Raw genomic sequence first — 13,891 nt, 5'->3', positions numbered from 1 at the left:
CGCTTTTTTTTCCTCTCTTGGCTTTTTTCCCCTTTGCGCTCTCTCTCGTCTCCCCTTTTTTCCGTCTCCCCCCTCTTCCTTCCTCTGTTCTTTTTTTCCCTCTTTCCCCCTGCCCTTTTCTTCTCTCTTCTTTTCTCTGCTTTTTGCCCTCCCCCTCTGGCTCCTCTCTCTCCTCGGCTCTCGCTCTCTCCGCTCTCTCTCCCCCTCTCCTGCTTGGGCTCGGGGTCTCTCCCTCTCTCTCGCTCTCTCCCTCTCTCCCCGTCTTCTGGTCTGGCTCCCTCTCTCCCCCTCTTCTCTCGGTCCTTCCCTCTGGCTTTTCCCCCCTGGTTCCTCCTCGGCTCTCTCCCCCTCTCTCCTCCTCTGGCCCCTTTTCCCCTCGCTCTCCTTCTCCCTCTGGCTCTCCTCTCTCCTTCTTTTTTCTTCCTCCTTTCTTCCCCTCCCCCCCCCCCCCTCCTCGGCCCTGCTCTCCCCCTTTTCTCTCCCCGCTCTCCGCCCTCGCTTCTGCTCTCGCCTCTCGCGCTCTGGTTCCTCCCCCTCCTCTCCCTCCCCCCCCCCGCTCTCTCGCTCTCTCCTCCTCTCTCTCGCTCTCTCCCGCTTTTTCTTTGTCTCTCTCCTCTGGCTCTCGTCTCTCCCCTCTCTCTCATTCTCTCCTCTCTTTCTCTTTTCCTCGTTGGCCTGCTCTCTCCGCTTTTTGGGCCCCTCCTCTCCCCCTCCTTCCCTCCCCGCTCTCTCCCCGCATCCGCTCCTCCTCGCTCGGCTCTCGTTCTCCCTCGGGTTTCCCTCTCCGCCTTTCTCTCTTTGCTCTTCCCTCCCCTTTCGTCTTCTCTTCTCCTCTCCCTTCTCTCCTCTTCTCTTGCTCGGTCTCGTCTCTGCCTCTGGTCTTCTCTGCTCCGTCCTCTCCTCTGGCTTTGCTCTCTCCTCCTTTTCCTTTTCGCTTTCCTCCTCTCCTTTCTCTCCTCGCTTCTCTCGCCTCTCTCCTCTGGGTCTTTCTCTCTCCCGCTCTGGCTCTCGCTCTCCCCCTCCGCTCTGGCCTCCTCTCTCGTCGTCGGCTCCCGCCCCTTCTCCCGGTCCCCTCTCTCTCCTCTCTTTTCCCCTTCCCCTTTCCTCTCGCTCTCTCCTCCTCTCCTCGCTCCCCTCGTCCTCTCTCTTCTCTCTCTCGTTTCCTCCCCCTCTCTCCTCCTTGGCTCCGCTCCTCCCTCTCTCTCGCTCTTTTTCCTCCTCTGGCTCTCGCTCCCTCGGCCTGGGCTCTCCCCCGCGCTCGGCCGGCCTCTTGCTTGTTCCCTTTTTTTCTCCCGGTCTTCCCTCCCTTTGTCGCTCTCGCCTTTTTTTTTTTTATCGCCCCTTCCCCCTCTGGCTCTTGCTCTGGGCTCCCTCCCCCTTCTCGTCGCTCTTTTGCTCTTTTGCTTTTTGGGCTCTCGCTCTCCCCCGTCGGCCCCCCCCCCCCCCCCCCCCCCCCCCCCCCCCCCCCCCCCCCCCCCCCCCCCCCCCCCCCCCCCCCCCCCCCCCCCCCCCCCCCCCCCCCCCCCCCCCCCCCCCCCCCCCCCCCCCCCCCCCCCCCCCCCCCCCCCCCCCCCCCCCCCCCCCCCCCCCCCTTTTTTTTTTTTTTTTTTTTTTTTTTTTTTTTTTTTTTTTTTTTTTTTTTTTTTTTTTTTTTTTTTTTTTTTTTTTTTTTTTTTTTTTTTTTTTTTTTTTTTTTTTTTTTTTTTTTTTTTTTTTTTTTTTTTTTTTTTTTTTTTTTTTTTTTTTTTTTTTTTTTTTTTTTTTTTTTTTTGGCTCTTTTCCCCCTCGGGCTCCGCCTCTTCCCTCGGCTCGGGCCTCTTTGGCTCCCCTCCTCGCCTCTGGCCCCTTGCTCTCCCCTTGCCCCGGGGGCCTTTGGGCTCTCCGTCCTCCCCTTGGGCTCTCGTTTCTTTTCCCGTTTCGGGCTTTTTGCTCTTTTCCGCGCTCGGGCCCCCTCGCTCTCCCCCCTTGCTCTGGCTTCGCTCTCCCTCGCTCTGGCTCCCCGCTCTCTGCCTCTGGCTCTCGCTTTTGGCTCTGGCTTTTCCCCCTTCGCTCTGGTTTCTTTTCTCCCCGGCTCGGGCCCTCTCTCCCTCGCCTCGGGCTTTTGCTCTTTTCGTCGCTCTGGCTCTCTTCCCCGCTCGGCTCTCGCTCCCTCGTCCTTGGCTTTCGCTTTTTCCTCGTCTGGCTTTTGCTCCCCTGGGCGCTCGGCTCCCCTTTTCTCGTCGCTCTGGCTTTTCCTCCCCTCGTCGCTCCCCCTTTTTTTTGGCTCGGGCTTTTCCTCCCGGGCTCGGGGCTCCCCCCTTTTTTCCTCGTTCTGGCTTTTGTTTAATGGCCCCCTTGGGGCTCCCCTTTGGCCCCGTTTCGGCTCTCGCTCTCCCCTCGCTTTTGGTTTTTGCTCTCCCCTCCTTCTGGTTTTGCTCTCTCCCGCTTTTGGCTTCGCTCTCCCCCTTCGCTCTGGCTCTTGCCCTCTCCTCGCTCTGGCTTTTGTCTCTCCTCGCTCTGGCTCTCGCTCCCCTTCCCTCGCTCGGGCTCTGCTTTCTCGCGTCGGGGTCTTATCTTTTCCTCCCCCTCTGGCTCTCGTTTCTCCGTGCGCTGGCCTCGCTCTCCCCTCCTCTTTTTTTTTTTTTTTGGCTCTCGCTCTCCCTCGCTCTGGCTCTTTTGTTCGGCTTTTGCTCCCCTTTTGCTCTTGGCTTTTCGCTCTCTCCTCGCTCGGGCTCTTGCTCGGGTTTCTCGCTCTCTCTTTCGCTTGGCTTTTCCTCTCTCGCCTTGGTTTCTTGCTCTCTTCGCCCTGGCTCTGCTCTCCCCGTTGGGCTCTGGCCCCTCCCCCTCTCCTCCCTCGCTCTGGTTTCTGGCTCTCCCTTCCCTTTGGGCTTTTGCTCTGGCTTTTTGCTCTCTCGTGCTCTGGCTCTCGCTCTCCCGCTTGGCTTTTGCTTTTGCTTCGGCTCTCCCCCTTCCGCTAGGGGTCTCGCCTCTTCGCGCTCGGGCTTTTTGCTCTCTCGCGTTTTGGGTTTTCCCCCTTTTCTCACGTTCGGGCTCCGCTCTCTCGCGCTCTGGCTCTCGCTCTCTCGCGCTCTGGCTCTCGCTCCCTTGGGTCGGCTCTGGCTCTTGCTCTGGCTTTTGCTCTCCCCTCCTCTGGCTCTCGCTCCCCTCGGGGCCTCTGGCTCTCGCTCTCTCCGCTCGGCTCTCGCTCTCTCGCCCTCGGCCCCTGGCTTTCCCCTCGCTCTGGCTTTTGCTTTTGGGGCCCCTTGGGCTCTCTCGCGTTTTGGGCTCTCGCTCTCTCGCGCTCGGGGCTTTTCGCTCTCCCCTCCCCCTGGCTCTTTTCTCTCGTGCCTTGGCTCTGGGCCCCTTTTCGCGCTTTTGCTCTCCTTTTCTCGTCGCCGGCTCTCGCTCTCCCCTCCCCTTGGGCCTCTCCTCCCCTCGCGGCTTTTGGGCCGCTCCCCGTCGCTTGCTTCCTCTCTCGCGCTCTGGCCTCGTTTCTCCCCTTCGCTCGGGTTTGCTCTCTCCGCTCTGGCTCTCGCTCCCCTCGGCTTGGCTCCCCGCCTCTGGCTCTTCCCTCTCCCCTGCTCGGGGCTTTTGTTCTCTCGGGGCTCGGGTTTCTTTTTTCCGCGCTGGCTTTTCGCTCTCTCCCTCGGCTCTGGCTCTTCTCGTCGCTCTGCTCTCCTCTCTCGTCGCTTGGTTCTCGCTCTCTCCCCGCTCTTGGCTTTTCCCCGGCCTCTCGCCCCGCTTTTTGGTTTCTCGCTCCCCTCCTGGGCTCTGGCTTTTCCGGCTCCCCTCCCCCCGCTTGGCTTTTGCTCTCTCCCCCGGCCCCTTGCTCTTTTCCCCCCTTTGCTTTTTTTCTTTTTTTCTTTTCTTTTTTTTTCCCCTTTTCCCCTTTTTTTTTTTCCCCGCTCCCCCTCCTCGTCTGGCTCTTGTCTGGCTCTGTTTCCCCTCGTCGCTCTGGCTCTCGCTCCCCTCGCGCTCGGGGGCTTTTGCTCTCCTTTCCCCTCGGGCTTTCCCTCTCCGCTCTGGCTCTCCCCTCTCTCGCGCTCTGGCTCTCGCTCTCTGTTTTTGGGGCTTTTGCACTTGTCCTCGGTCGCTCTGGCTCTTCCCTCCCCCTCGCTCTGGCTCTGGCTCCCCTTCGCGCTCTGGCTTTTTGCTTTCTCGCGTCTGGCTTTTGCTCTTTTCCTCGCTTGGCTCTCGCTCTCCCCCTTTTCGCTTTTGGCTCTTGCTCGGCTCTTGCCCTCTCGTCGCTCGGGCCCTCTCGCTCTTCCTCTTGGTTTTTCCTCTCTCGCGCCTGGCTCTGCTCTCCCCTGCTTTTCTTTTGCTTTCTCGCGCCCCTGGCTTTTGCTCCCCTCGTCGCCCTGGCTCTCGCCCCTCCCCCTCGTTCTGGCCCCCCGTGGTTTCTCCCCCCGTCGCTCTGGCTCTTGCCTCTCGCGCTCTGGCCCCCTCCTTTTTCCCTTGGGCTCTGGCCCCGTTCTTTTCCTCGTTTGGCTTTTGCCTCATCTGCGCTCTGGCTTTTCCCCTCGGGCTCCCTCCTCTTGGCTTTTGGCTCTTTCCTCGCCGGCTCTTGCTCTCCCCGGCCCCCGGGTTTTTTGGCTTTGCTCTCCTCGCTCTGGCTCTCGCTCCCCTCGCGCCTGGTTCTTGCCCCTCTTCTCGCTCTGGGCCCCCTTTCTCTCCCTCGTTCTGGGCTTTGCTCCCCTCGCTCTGGCTCTTGCTTTCCCTTCGTCTGGCTTTTGCCTCCCCCCTCTGCTCTCGCTCTTCCTCTTTCCCTGGCTCTTGCTCTCTTTTGCCCCTTTTGGCTTTGCTCTCTCCCCGCCTCTGGCTTTTGCTCTCTCGGTCGCTCTGGCTTTTCGCTCTCTTCCTCGGCTCTGGCTCTTGGCCCCCTCTCCCCCGGCTTCTGGCCCCGCTCTCTCTTTCGCTTTTTGGCTCTTGCTCCCCGCCTCGTTTTTGGCTCTCGCTCTCTCTCGCTCGGGCTTTTTGCTTTCTACCCGCTTCTGGCTCTTGCTCTCTCCTCCTCTGGCTCTGCTTTTCCTCGCCCGTTCTGGCTCTTGCTCTCTCCTCGCTGGCCTTTTTGCTCTCTCCCGCTCTGGCTCTCCCCTCTCTCCTCGTTCTGGTTTCTTGCTCCCCTCGTCGCTCTGGCTCTTGCTCTCTTCCTCGCTTTTTGGCTTTTATTTGTCCCCGCGTCTGGTCTTGCTCTCCCCTCGTTTCTGGCTTTTGCTCCCCTCTCGCTCTGGCTTTCTCTCTCCCCCTTCTGGCCCCTTGCTCTCCCCCTCGCCTGGCTCTTGCCTCCTCGTTCTGGCTTTTCGCCTTTCCCCCGCTCTGGCTCTCGCTCTCTGGGTTTGGGGCTTTTGGCTCTTTCTCTTTTTCCCTCGCTCCCCTCCCGCTGGCCTTGCTCCCCTCCCCCGCTCGGGCCCTTTTTTTCCGCTTCTCTCTTCCCTCTAGGCTCTGCTCTCCCCTCGTTCTGGCTCTTGCTCTCCCCCTCTTCCCCCTGGCTTTGCTCTCCCCTTTGCTTGCTTTTGCTCTCTCGTCCTCGGGCTCTGCTCTTTTTTTTCGCTCTGGTTTTTTGCTCTCCCCTCGCTCTGGCTTTTGTCTCTCGTCCCTTGGGGCCTTGCTCTTTTTTCCTCTTTTCGGCTTTTGGCCTCTGGGTTCGCCTGGCTTTTGCTCTCTCTTTTTGGCTCTTGTTTTCCTCTCCCCCGCTCTGGCTTTTTGTCTCTCTCGCTTTCTGGCTTTGCTCTCTCCTCGCTTTTGGCTTTTGGGCTCCTCCCTTCTGGCCCCTTGGGCCTCTCTCCTCTCTCTGGCCCCTTGCCTCTCCCCTCCTTTGGGCTCTTGCCCCTTTCCTCGCTCTGGCTCTTGCCTCTCGCCTTCTGGCTTTTTGCTCTCCCCTTTCCTCTGGTCTGCTCCCCCCTCGCTGGCTCGGCTCTTTTGTCGCTCTGGCTTTTTGCTCTCCCCCTCGCTCTGGTTTTCCTCGCTTCTCTCGTCCTTTCCCCCCTGGCTTTTGCTCTCTCCTCGTTTCCTGGCTCTTGCTCTCCCCCGTCCCGCTTTTTGGCTCGGGTTTTTCTCCTCCGCTCTGGTTTTGCTCCCCTCGCCGTTTGGCTTTTGTCTTTTCGTCGCCGGCTCTTGCTCCCCTCCTCCCCTTTTTTTTCCTTTTTTTCTCCTCGTCTCTTTGCTCTCTCGTCCTCTGGCTCTTGCTCTCCCCTCCTCTGGCCCCTTTGCTCCCCTTTTTTCCCCCTCGGGGCTCTTGCTCTCTCCTCTCCCCCCTCCCCCCGCTCGGTCTTGCTTCCCCTCGCTTGGCTCTTGCTCTCTCTTCCCCCTTTCCTTTCTTTTTCTTTTTTTTTTTTTTTTCTTTCTTTTCCTTTGGCTCTTGCCCCTCTCCCTCTTTTCTTCTGGGCGTTGGCTTTTCCCTCTCTCCTCGCTCTGGCTTTTGCTCTCCCCTTCCGGCTTTTGGCTCCCTTCCCTCTCCTCTTTTTCCCCTCCGTTTGGGCTTCTTGTTTCTTTCCCCTCGCTCTGGCTTTTTGCTCCCCTCGTCCCTGGCTCTTGCTCTCTCCTCCCCCCTGGCTTTTTCTCTCCCCTCGCTCGGGCCTTTGCCTTTTGTCGCCTGGCTCTTGCTCTCTCCTCGCTCTTCTCGCTCTGGCTCTTTTGGGCTTTTCTCTCCCCCCCTTTGGCTCTTGCTCTCTCTGGCGCTTGGCTTTGCTCTCTTCGCTCGGGCTTTTGCTCCCCCTCCGCCCTGGCTTTTGGGTCTCTCGCGCGGGCTCTTGTCTCCCGTCCTTTTCTTTTCTGGGTTTCTGGCTCTTGCTCCTCGTCCCTTGGGCTCTTGCTCTCTCCCCCTTTTCGGGCTTTTTGCTCTTTTTCGCGCTCTGGCTCTTGCTCTTTCCCTCCCCTTGGCTCCTTTCGCTCTCTCTTTCCCGGGCCCTCTTGCTCTCCTCCTCTGGCTTTTGCTTTTTCCCCTCTTCTTTCTGGCGGGCTTTCTTTCCTCTCTCTGGCCCTTGCTTCTCTTCCTCTGGTCTTGCTCCCCTCCTCCCCCTTTTTTGCCTTGCTTTTCTCTCTCTGGGTCTTCTTGCTCTCTCCCTCCTGGCTCTTGCTCTCTCCTCCTCTGGCTCTTGCCTCCCCTCCTCGGGCTCTTGCTCCCCTCGCCTTTCTGGCTCTTGCTCCCCTCCCGCCTTTTCCTCGCCTGGCTCTTGCTCTCTCCGCTCTGGCTCTTCCCTTTTCTTGCGCTTTTCCTCTTGTCTCTTGCCTCTGGCCTTGCTCTTTTCGGGCTCTGGCTCTTGCCCCTTTTCCTTTCTGGCTTTGCTTTCGCGCTCTGGCTTTTGCTCTCCCTGGGTTCTGGCTCTTGTTCTCTCCCGCCTTTTGGCTCTTCTCTCTCCCTCTCCGGCTCTTGCTTTCCCCTCGCTCGGGGTTTCTTGCTCTTTCCTCTCTCTGGCTCTTGCTCTTCGCCCTCTCTGGCTCTTGCTCTCCCCTCTCTGGCTCTTGTCTTTCGTCGCTCTGGCCTTGCTTTTTCCCCCTTTTCTTGCTCTCTCCTCATCTGGCTTTTGGTTCTCTTCCCCTTCTGGTTTTGGCTTTTTGTCTTCTTCCTCTGGCTCTTGCCTCTCTTCTTCGGGCTCTTGCCTCTCCCCCCGGGCTTTCTTCCCCCGCTCCGGGCCCTTTGCTCTCTCGTTTTCTTTTGCTCTCGCCTCCTCTCCCCCTCTGGCCCCTTGTTTTCCCCTCCCCGGCTCTTGCCTTTTCCGCCCCTTTTGCTCCTCGCTCTGGGCCTTTTTGCCTCCTGGCCCTCTTTTTCAAACTTCTCTTTTGGCTCTTGCTCTCTCGTCGCTTGGCTCTTGCTCTCTCCCCTCGGTTTTTCTTTTCGCTCTTTTTTTTTTTTCCTTTTTGGCTCTCGCTCTCTTTCTCTGGCTCTTGCTCTCTTCTCTCTCGGCTCTTGTTTCCCTCCTCCTCGGGCCCTTTTGGGTCTCTCGTCGCTTTGGCTTTCGCTTTTCCCCTTTTTCCTTGCTCTCTCCTCTCATCTTTTTTCTTTTCCCCTCCCCTTCCGTCTGGCTTTGGTCTTGTCGCTCGGGCCCTTTTGGCCTCCCCTTCGCGGGCTTTTTGGCTCTCGCCCCCTCTTTTTTCGCTCTGGCTTTGCCTCTCGCGTCATGGTCTTGCTCTCCCCCTTCCTCTGGCTCTTGCTCCCCTCGCGCTCTGGTTTTGCTCTCTCGCGCTCTGGCTTTTGCCCCCGGCGCTCTGGCTCTCCTCTTTTCGTTTTTTGGCTCTTGCTCTTTTCGCCGCTTGGCTTTGCTCCCCGGGGAACCCTGGCTCTTGCTCTCTTCGCGCTCCGGGCCTCTTGCTCTCCCCGCTTCGGCTCTTGCTCCCCTCCCCTCTGGCTCTTGCTCCCTCCTCTCTCTTGCTCTCTCGCGCTCGGGCTCTTGTTTCCCCTTTCCGCTCTGGCTCTTGCCTTTTCCGGCCGCTCTGGCTCTCCCCCCCCCCCCCCCTCTCGCGTCGGGTTTCTCGCTCTCTCGCGCTCTGGCCCCTGCTCTCTCCGCTCGGGTTTCTTGCTCTTCCCCCTCCTGGGCCGTCTTCTCCCCGGGCTTTGGGCCTCTCTTGCGCTCTGGCTCTTGCTCTCTCGCGCTCTGGCTCTTGCTCTCTCGCGCTCTGGCTCTTGCTCTCTCGCGCTTTGGCTCCTTGCTCTCTGCGCGCTCTGGCTTTTTGCTCTCCGCGCTCGGGGCTCTTCTCCCCTTTCCCGCTCTGGCTCTTGCTCTCTCCCCCTTCGGCTCTTGCTCTTTTCGCGCTCGGGCTTTTCCTCCGCTCCGGGTTTTCTTGTCTTTTGGCTCTGGCTCTTGCTCCCCTCGCGCTCGGGCCCCTTTTCCCTCTCTCCCCTCTGGCTCTTGCTCTTCGCGCCCCGGGCCTCGCTCTCCGGCTCTGGTCTTTGCTCTCCCGCTCGGGGCTTTTGGGTCTCTCCTCGCTTTCTCGCTCGGGCTTTTTTGCTCTCTTGCGCTCTGGCTCTTGCTCTCTTCGCGCTCTGGTTTCTTCCCTCTCTCCCCGCCTGGCTCTTGTCCCCTCGGTTTTGGGCCCTTTTGCTCTTTTCCCGCGCTCGGGCTCTCGCTCCCCTCGCGCCCCGGCCCCTTGCTCCCCTCCCCCCGCTCTCCTCGTTTGGGCTCTTGCTCCCCTCTTCGCTCTGGCTCTTGCTCTCCCCGTCCTCTGGCTTTTGCCTCTTCGTCCTCGGGCTTTGCTCTCTGTGCTCTGGCTCTTGCTCTCCCCGCGCCCCTGGCTCTTGCCCTTCGCGCTTCCTTGTTCTTTGGTTTTGTTTTCGCGCTCTGGCTCTTGCTCTCCGCCTCTGGCTTTTTGCCTCCCCTCGTCCCCCTTGGCTCTTGCCCCTCTTCGCCCCCCCCCCCCGCCTCGGCTCTTGCTCTCTCGGGGGCTCTGGTTTTTCCCCTCTCGTCCCCTCGGGGCTCTTGCCTCCTCGCGCTTCTGGTTTCTGCTCCCTCCGCCCTCGGCTTTTGTTTCTTTTTCCCGGCTTTTCCTCGCTCGGGCTCTTGCTCTTTTTCGCGCTCTGGCTCTTGCTCTTTTCGCCTCGGGTTTTTTTCTCTCTCGCGCTCGGGCCCTCTTGCTCCGGCTTGGCTCTTGCTCTTCGCGCTTTTGGCTTTGTTTTTTTTCCCCCCTTCCTCGCGCTCGGGCCTTCTTCTCGCGCTTGGCTTTTGCCCCCTCGTCGCTCTGGCCTTTTTTTTCTCGTCGCTCGGGCTCTTGCTCTTTTGCGCTCTGGCTTTTTGCCCCTTTTCGCGCTCTGGCCCCGCTCTTTTCCCGCTCTGGTTCTTGCCCCCCCCGCGCTCGGGTTTTTGCTCTCTCGTGCTCTGGCTTTTTGCTCTCCCCGGTCCCCTCGGGCCCCTTTTGGGCTCTCCGTTCGCTCTGGCTCTTGCTCTCTTCCCCCCCCCCCCCCCCCCCCCCCCCCCCTCCCCACCCCTCCCCCCCCCCCCCTCCTTCCCTCCCCCCCCCCTCTCCCCCCCCCCTTTTCCTCCCCCCCCTCCCCCCCCCCCCCTTTTTCCCCCCCCCCCCCCCCCCCCCCCCCCCCCCCCCCCCCCCCCCGCCCCCTTTTCCCCCCGGCTCTTCTCGCCTGGCCCCGGGGTTTTCTCGCGCTTTTGGTCTTGCTCTCCCCCGCGCTCTGGCTTTTGCCCCAAACTCGTCTCTTGCTCTCTCCTCGTTTCGGGCTTTTGCTCTCTTTTCACTCTTCTGTGCGGGCTTTTGGGTCTCTTCGTCGCTCTGGCTCTTGCTCTCTCTTGTTCGGGCCCTTTTGCCCCTCCTCGCTCTTCTCGCTCGGCTTTTTCTCTCTCGTCTCCCTGGCTCTTGCTCCCCTGGGCTCTTGGCTCTTGCTCTCTCGGCTTGGCTCTGCTTTTATCGTCTCTCTGGCTCTTCCCTTTCTCTCGCTCGGGCTTTTGGGGCTTCCCCCTCGTTCTTCTCCCCTCTGGCTCTCGCTCCCCTCGTCTCTCTGGCTTTGCTCCCCTTCGTCGCTCTGGTTTCTTGCTCTCTCGCGTTTTCTGGCTTTTGGGCTCTCTCCTGCTTTGGCTCTTTTTTCCCCGCGGCTTTGGCCCTCTCGCCTCTCGGCTCGGGGCCTCTCGTTTATCTCGCGCTCGGGGCTCCGCTCTTCGTCGCTCTGGCTTTTTGCTCCCGCGTTTGGGCCTTTTCCCTCTCTCGTCCTCTGGCTCTTGCTCTCCGTCGCTCTGGCCTTGCTCTCTCCGCTTGGCTTTTGCTCTCTCGCGCTCTGGCTCCCTTTTCGCGCTCGGGCCTTCTCTCTCGCGCTCTGGCTCTTGTCCCCTCGCGCTCTGGCTCTTGCTCTCTCGCGCTCTGGCTTTTGCCTCTCGGCTCTGGTCTTGCTCCTCGCGCTTTGGCTCCGCTCTTTTCGCGCTCTGGCTCTTGCTCTCTCCTCGCTCTCCTCGCTCTGGCTCTTGCTCTCTCTTCGCTCTGGCTCTGCTCTCTCGCGCTCTGGCTCTTGCTCTCTCGTCTCTCTGGCTCTTGCTTTCTAGTCGCTCTGGCTCTTTGCCTCTCGCCCCTTGGCTTTTGCTCTCCCCTCCCCTCTGGCTTTTGCTCTCCCCGCGCCCCTGGCTCTTGTCTCTCCTCGCTTTTTCTCGCTCTGGCTCTTCCCTCTTTTGCGCTCGGGCTCTTGCTCTCTCGCGCTCTGGCTCTTGCTCTCTCGTCGCGCTTTTGGGGCTCTTGCTCTCTCGCGCCCCTGGCTTTTGTCTCTGGGGCGCTCTGGCTCTTGCTCTATCGTCGTTTCTGGCCCTCTTGCTCTCTCGCGCTCTGGCTCTTGCTCTCTCGCGCTCTGGCTCTGCTCTTCGCGTTTTTTTCCTTTCTCTCTTCTCTCTTTTTTTTTTTGGCCCTCTTGTCTCTCCAGGTCTTTCGCCCCGGGCTTTTTCTCTCTCCCCCTCGGGCTCTCGCTCCCCGCCGCTCTGGCTCTCGTTTCTCTCGTCCCCGGGCTCTTGCTCTCTCGTCGCTCTGGTTTTGCTCTCTCGTCGCTCTGGCTTTTCCCTCTCTCGTCGCTCTGGCTCTTGCTTTTCTCGTCTCTCGGGCTCTTGCTCCTCTTTCGTTTCTGGCTTTGCTCTCTCCAGGCTCTTCCCCGCCCCCGGCTTTTGGCTCTCCGCGTTTGGGCTCTTGCTCTGGTCCTCGCTCTTCTCGCTCTGGCTCTTGCTCTCTCGCGCTCTGGCTCTCGCTCTCTCGCGCTCTGGCTCTCGCTCTCTCGTCTCTCTCCTCGTTCTAGCTCTTTCTCTTTTGTTTCTTTCTTTTTTGTCTCTTTCGTCGCTCTTACTCTTTCTCTATTGTCGCTCTTGCTCTTTCATTTATCACTCTTGCTTTTTCTTTTTTGTCACTCTTGTCTTTCTCTTTTGTCGCTCTTGCTCTTTGTTGCTCATGCTCTTCCATCTCTCTTGGTCTTTCTCTATTATCGCGCTTTCTCTGTCTTTCTCATTTATTGCTCTTGCTCTTTCGTCGCTCTTGCTTTCTCTTTTATTGCTCTTGCTCTTTCTCTTTTAAAGTTCGTGATCTTTCTCTTTTATCGCTCTTGCTCTTTTGTCCCTCTTGCTCTATTCTTTTATTGCCCTTTCTCTATATCGCTCTTACTCTTTTGTCACTCTTGATCTTTCTCAGTTGTTGCTCTTGCTTTTTCTCTTTTGTTGCTCGTGCTCTTTCGTCGCTCTTACTCTTTCTCTTTTATCGTTGTTGCTCTTTCTTTTTTGTCGCTCTTGCTCTTTCGTCGCTATTGCTCTTTCTTTGTTATCGCTCTTGTTCTTTCTTTCTTTTCTTTTTTTTTTTTGTTCCTTTCATTTCCTCCTGTTTGTTTGTATTTTAGATCTTTCCTCTCTTTTAATGCTTTCTCTTAACTGCCCTCACTCTGTTTGTAAAATTATGTCTCTCTCTCTCTCTATCTCTATCTATCTATCTATCTCCTCCTCTCTCTCTCTCTTTCTAATAGTTTCCCATGTAGCGCTAATATTCTTCCTTTCATTTTGGATTTTTTTCTCTGTAGTATTGATTTTTGCTTGAGATTCCATCTCCTTCTCTCTTCTCTTTCTGCCTTGTACTCATGGCGTAAGTCCTTATTGAGATTTACCTTAATTAATTTTCTCAGTTGGTCTCTCTCTTTCATCGCAGCTTTAATGTCATCCGTTATCCACGGCGCTGAAGGCTGCGTTATCTCTCTAGTTAAAATTGGTGCACAATTGGCCATACATTTTCGGAACGCTACAGTCAAAACATTTTACTTTTAGGTCATCCGTTTGTAGAATTTTGTTAATGGTAGGAGCCTCTTCCAGTAGTAAATTACAAAAGGAGTTTTGGCTGTACTTAAGGCAGCGAAAGGTATGGACTACTTGCTGTCTTTTTGCTTTGCTTATAGTCAGAGTAGCAGCAATTAGCTCATGATCTGCCACTGGGCTTGGAGATATTTCGACATCACTTATCATTCCTGGTTTATTGGTAACCAAGAGATCAGTTAATGTTGCAGAGATTGAAGTTATCCTTGTTGGTCTATCTATGACCTGTGGTAATTTCACATTCTTAATCAATTTAGCCATTTTATTATCAGGTGCTAATAGATTATCATCAAAATCACCTAGTATAAAAACGGACTTATTCCGCAGACAAATGTTCTTGAAATAATACAAAACATAGATGAAAGACGATGCATGAGGATGTCGGTAGATGCATCCAACAATGATAGAAGGCAGTTTCCTGTGTTGTATTGAAATCCAGATATCTTCAACACCCTCTACTTTATCAAGTCCTGTGGTTACTTCTGTTACTTTAATATCATCCCTGACATATACACACACTGCTCCACGGCCACGGTCATGGCGAAAAACAAAAGAAGAAATATTCACTAAAGAATCACTCACACTTGGGAGAAGCCACGTTTCACTAATGCATAACACATCAAGACATCTATCACTGACTAGCATTTCAGTTTCATCTTCATGACATAGAAGTGATTGTGCATTTGTATGTACAATATTTACAAGGCCATTGCTCCGTGTATCTTAATTAACTTGGCACCGTCTTCATGGCCAAATTCCTATGCACTGTACTAGTCGCAAAGTCGACTCTTGTGACCATACAAATGGCAGAAGGTGCATTTGACTTTGTAGTCATATCTGCAGTTAAAGCATCCCTGACAATGGCTGTTTGGGCGATACCTATTTTCCTCAATGGGATGTTGATTCATCCTACTATTATCTCTCGACATGTGATTATCACTGCCTCATATTATCCCTTGTGTTAGCATACACATTTTACCTCTTTCTACTTTGAGTTTGCCAAACGATTATCAGATATCATTTTTTTTTTTCGTCATATGATAACTGCCTATCATTATTCTGTTTAGAAGTATTTTGAGAGGGCATATGGTTCATCTTTGCATCATTCCAATTATCTGCTTGTTTAAAGAATTTACATTGCTTGTTAATCATTG

The 13,891-nt window shown here is 56.7% G+C and overlaps 1 protein-coding gene across 1 annotated transcript in view; it reads right to left on the bottom strand.

The window, feature by feature from the left end:
- Positions 1 to 11,847, bottom strand: part of LOC119579703 (conglutin alpha 2-like) — a 20,963-nt gene extending 9,116 nt beyond the window's left edge. Inside the window, exons 1-4 of the mRNA XM_037927608.1 lie at positions 11,735 to 11,847; positions 8,514 to 9,233; positions 7,752 to 7,794; positions 7,145 to 7,237 (exon numbers count right to left, since the gene is read on the bottom strand). Of these exons, the coding sequence (XP_037783536.1) occupies positions 7,145 to 7,237; positions 7,752 to 7,794; positions 8,514 to 9,233; positions 11,735 to 11,847 (969 nt within the window). The remainder of the gene's footprint in view (positions 1 to 7,144; positions 7,238 to 7,751; positions 7,795 to 8,513; positions 9,234 to 11,734) is intronic.
- Positions 11,848 to 13,891: the final 2,044 nt, after the last annotated feature.

Source organism: Penaeus monodon, chromosome 12, assembly GCF_015228065.2.
Source record: "Penaeus monodon isolate SGIC_2016 chromosome 12, NSTDA_Pmon_1, whole genome shotgun sequence".
NCBI lineage: Eukaryota > Metazoa > Arthropoda > Malacostraca > Decapoda > Penaeidae > Penaeus > Penaeus monodon.
Note: the sequence above shows the minus strand (reverse complement) of the source record. Positions and strands in the feature narration are given on the sequence as shown.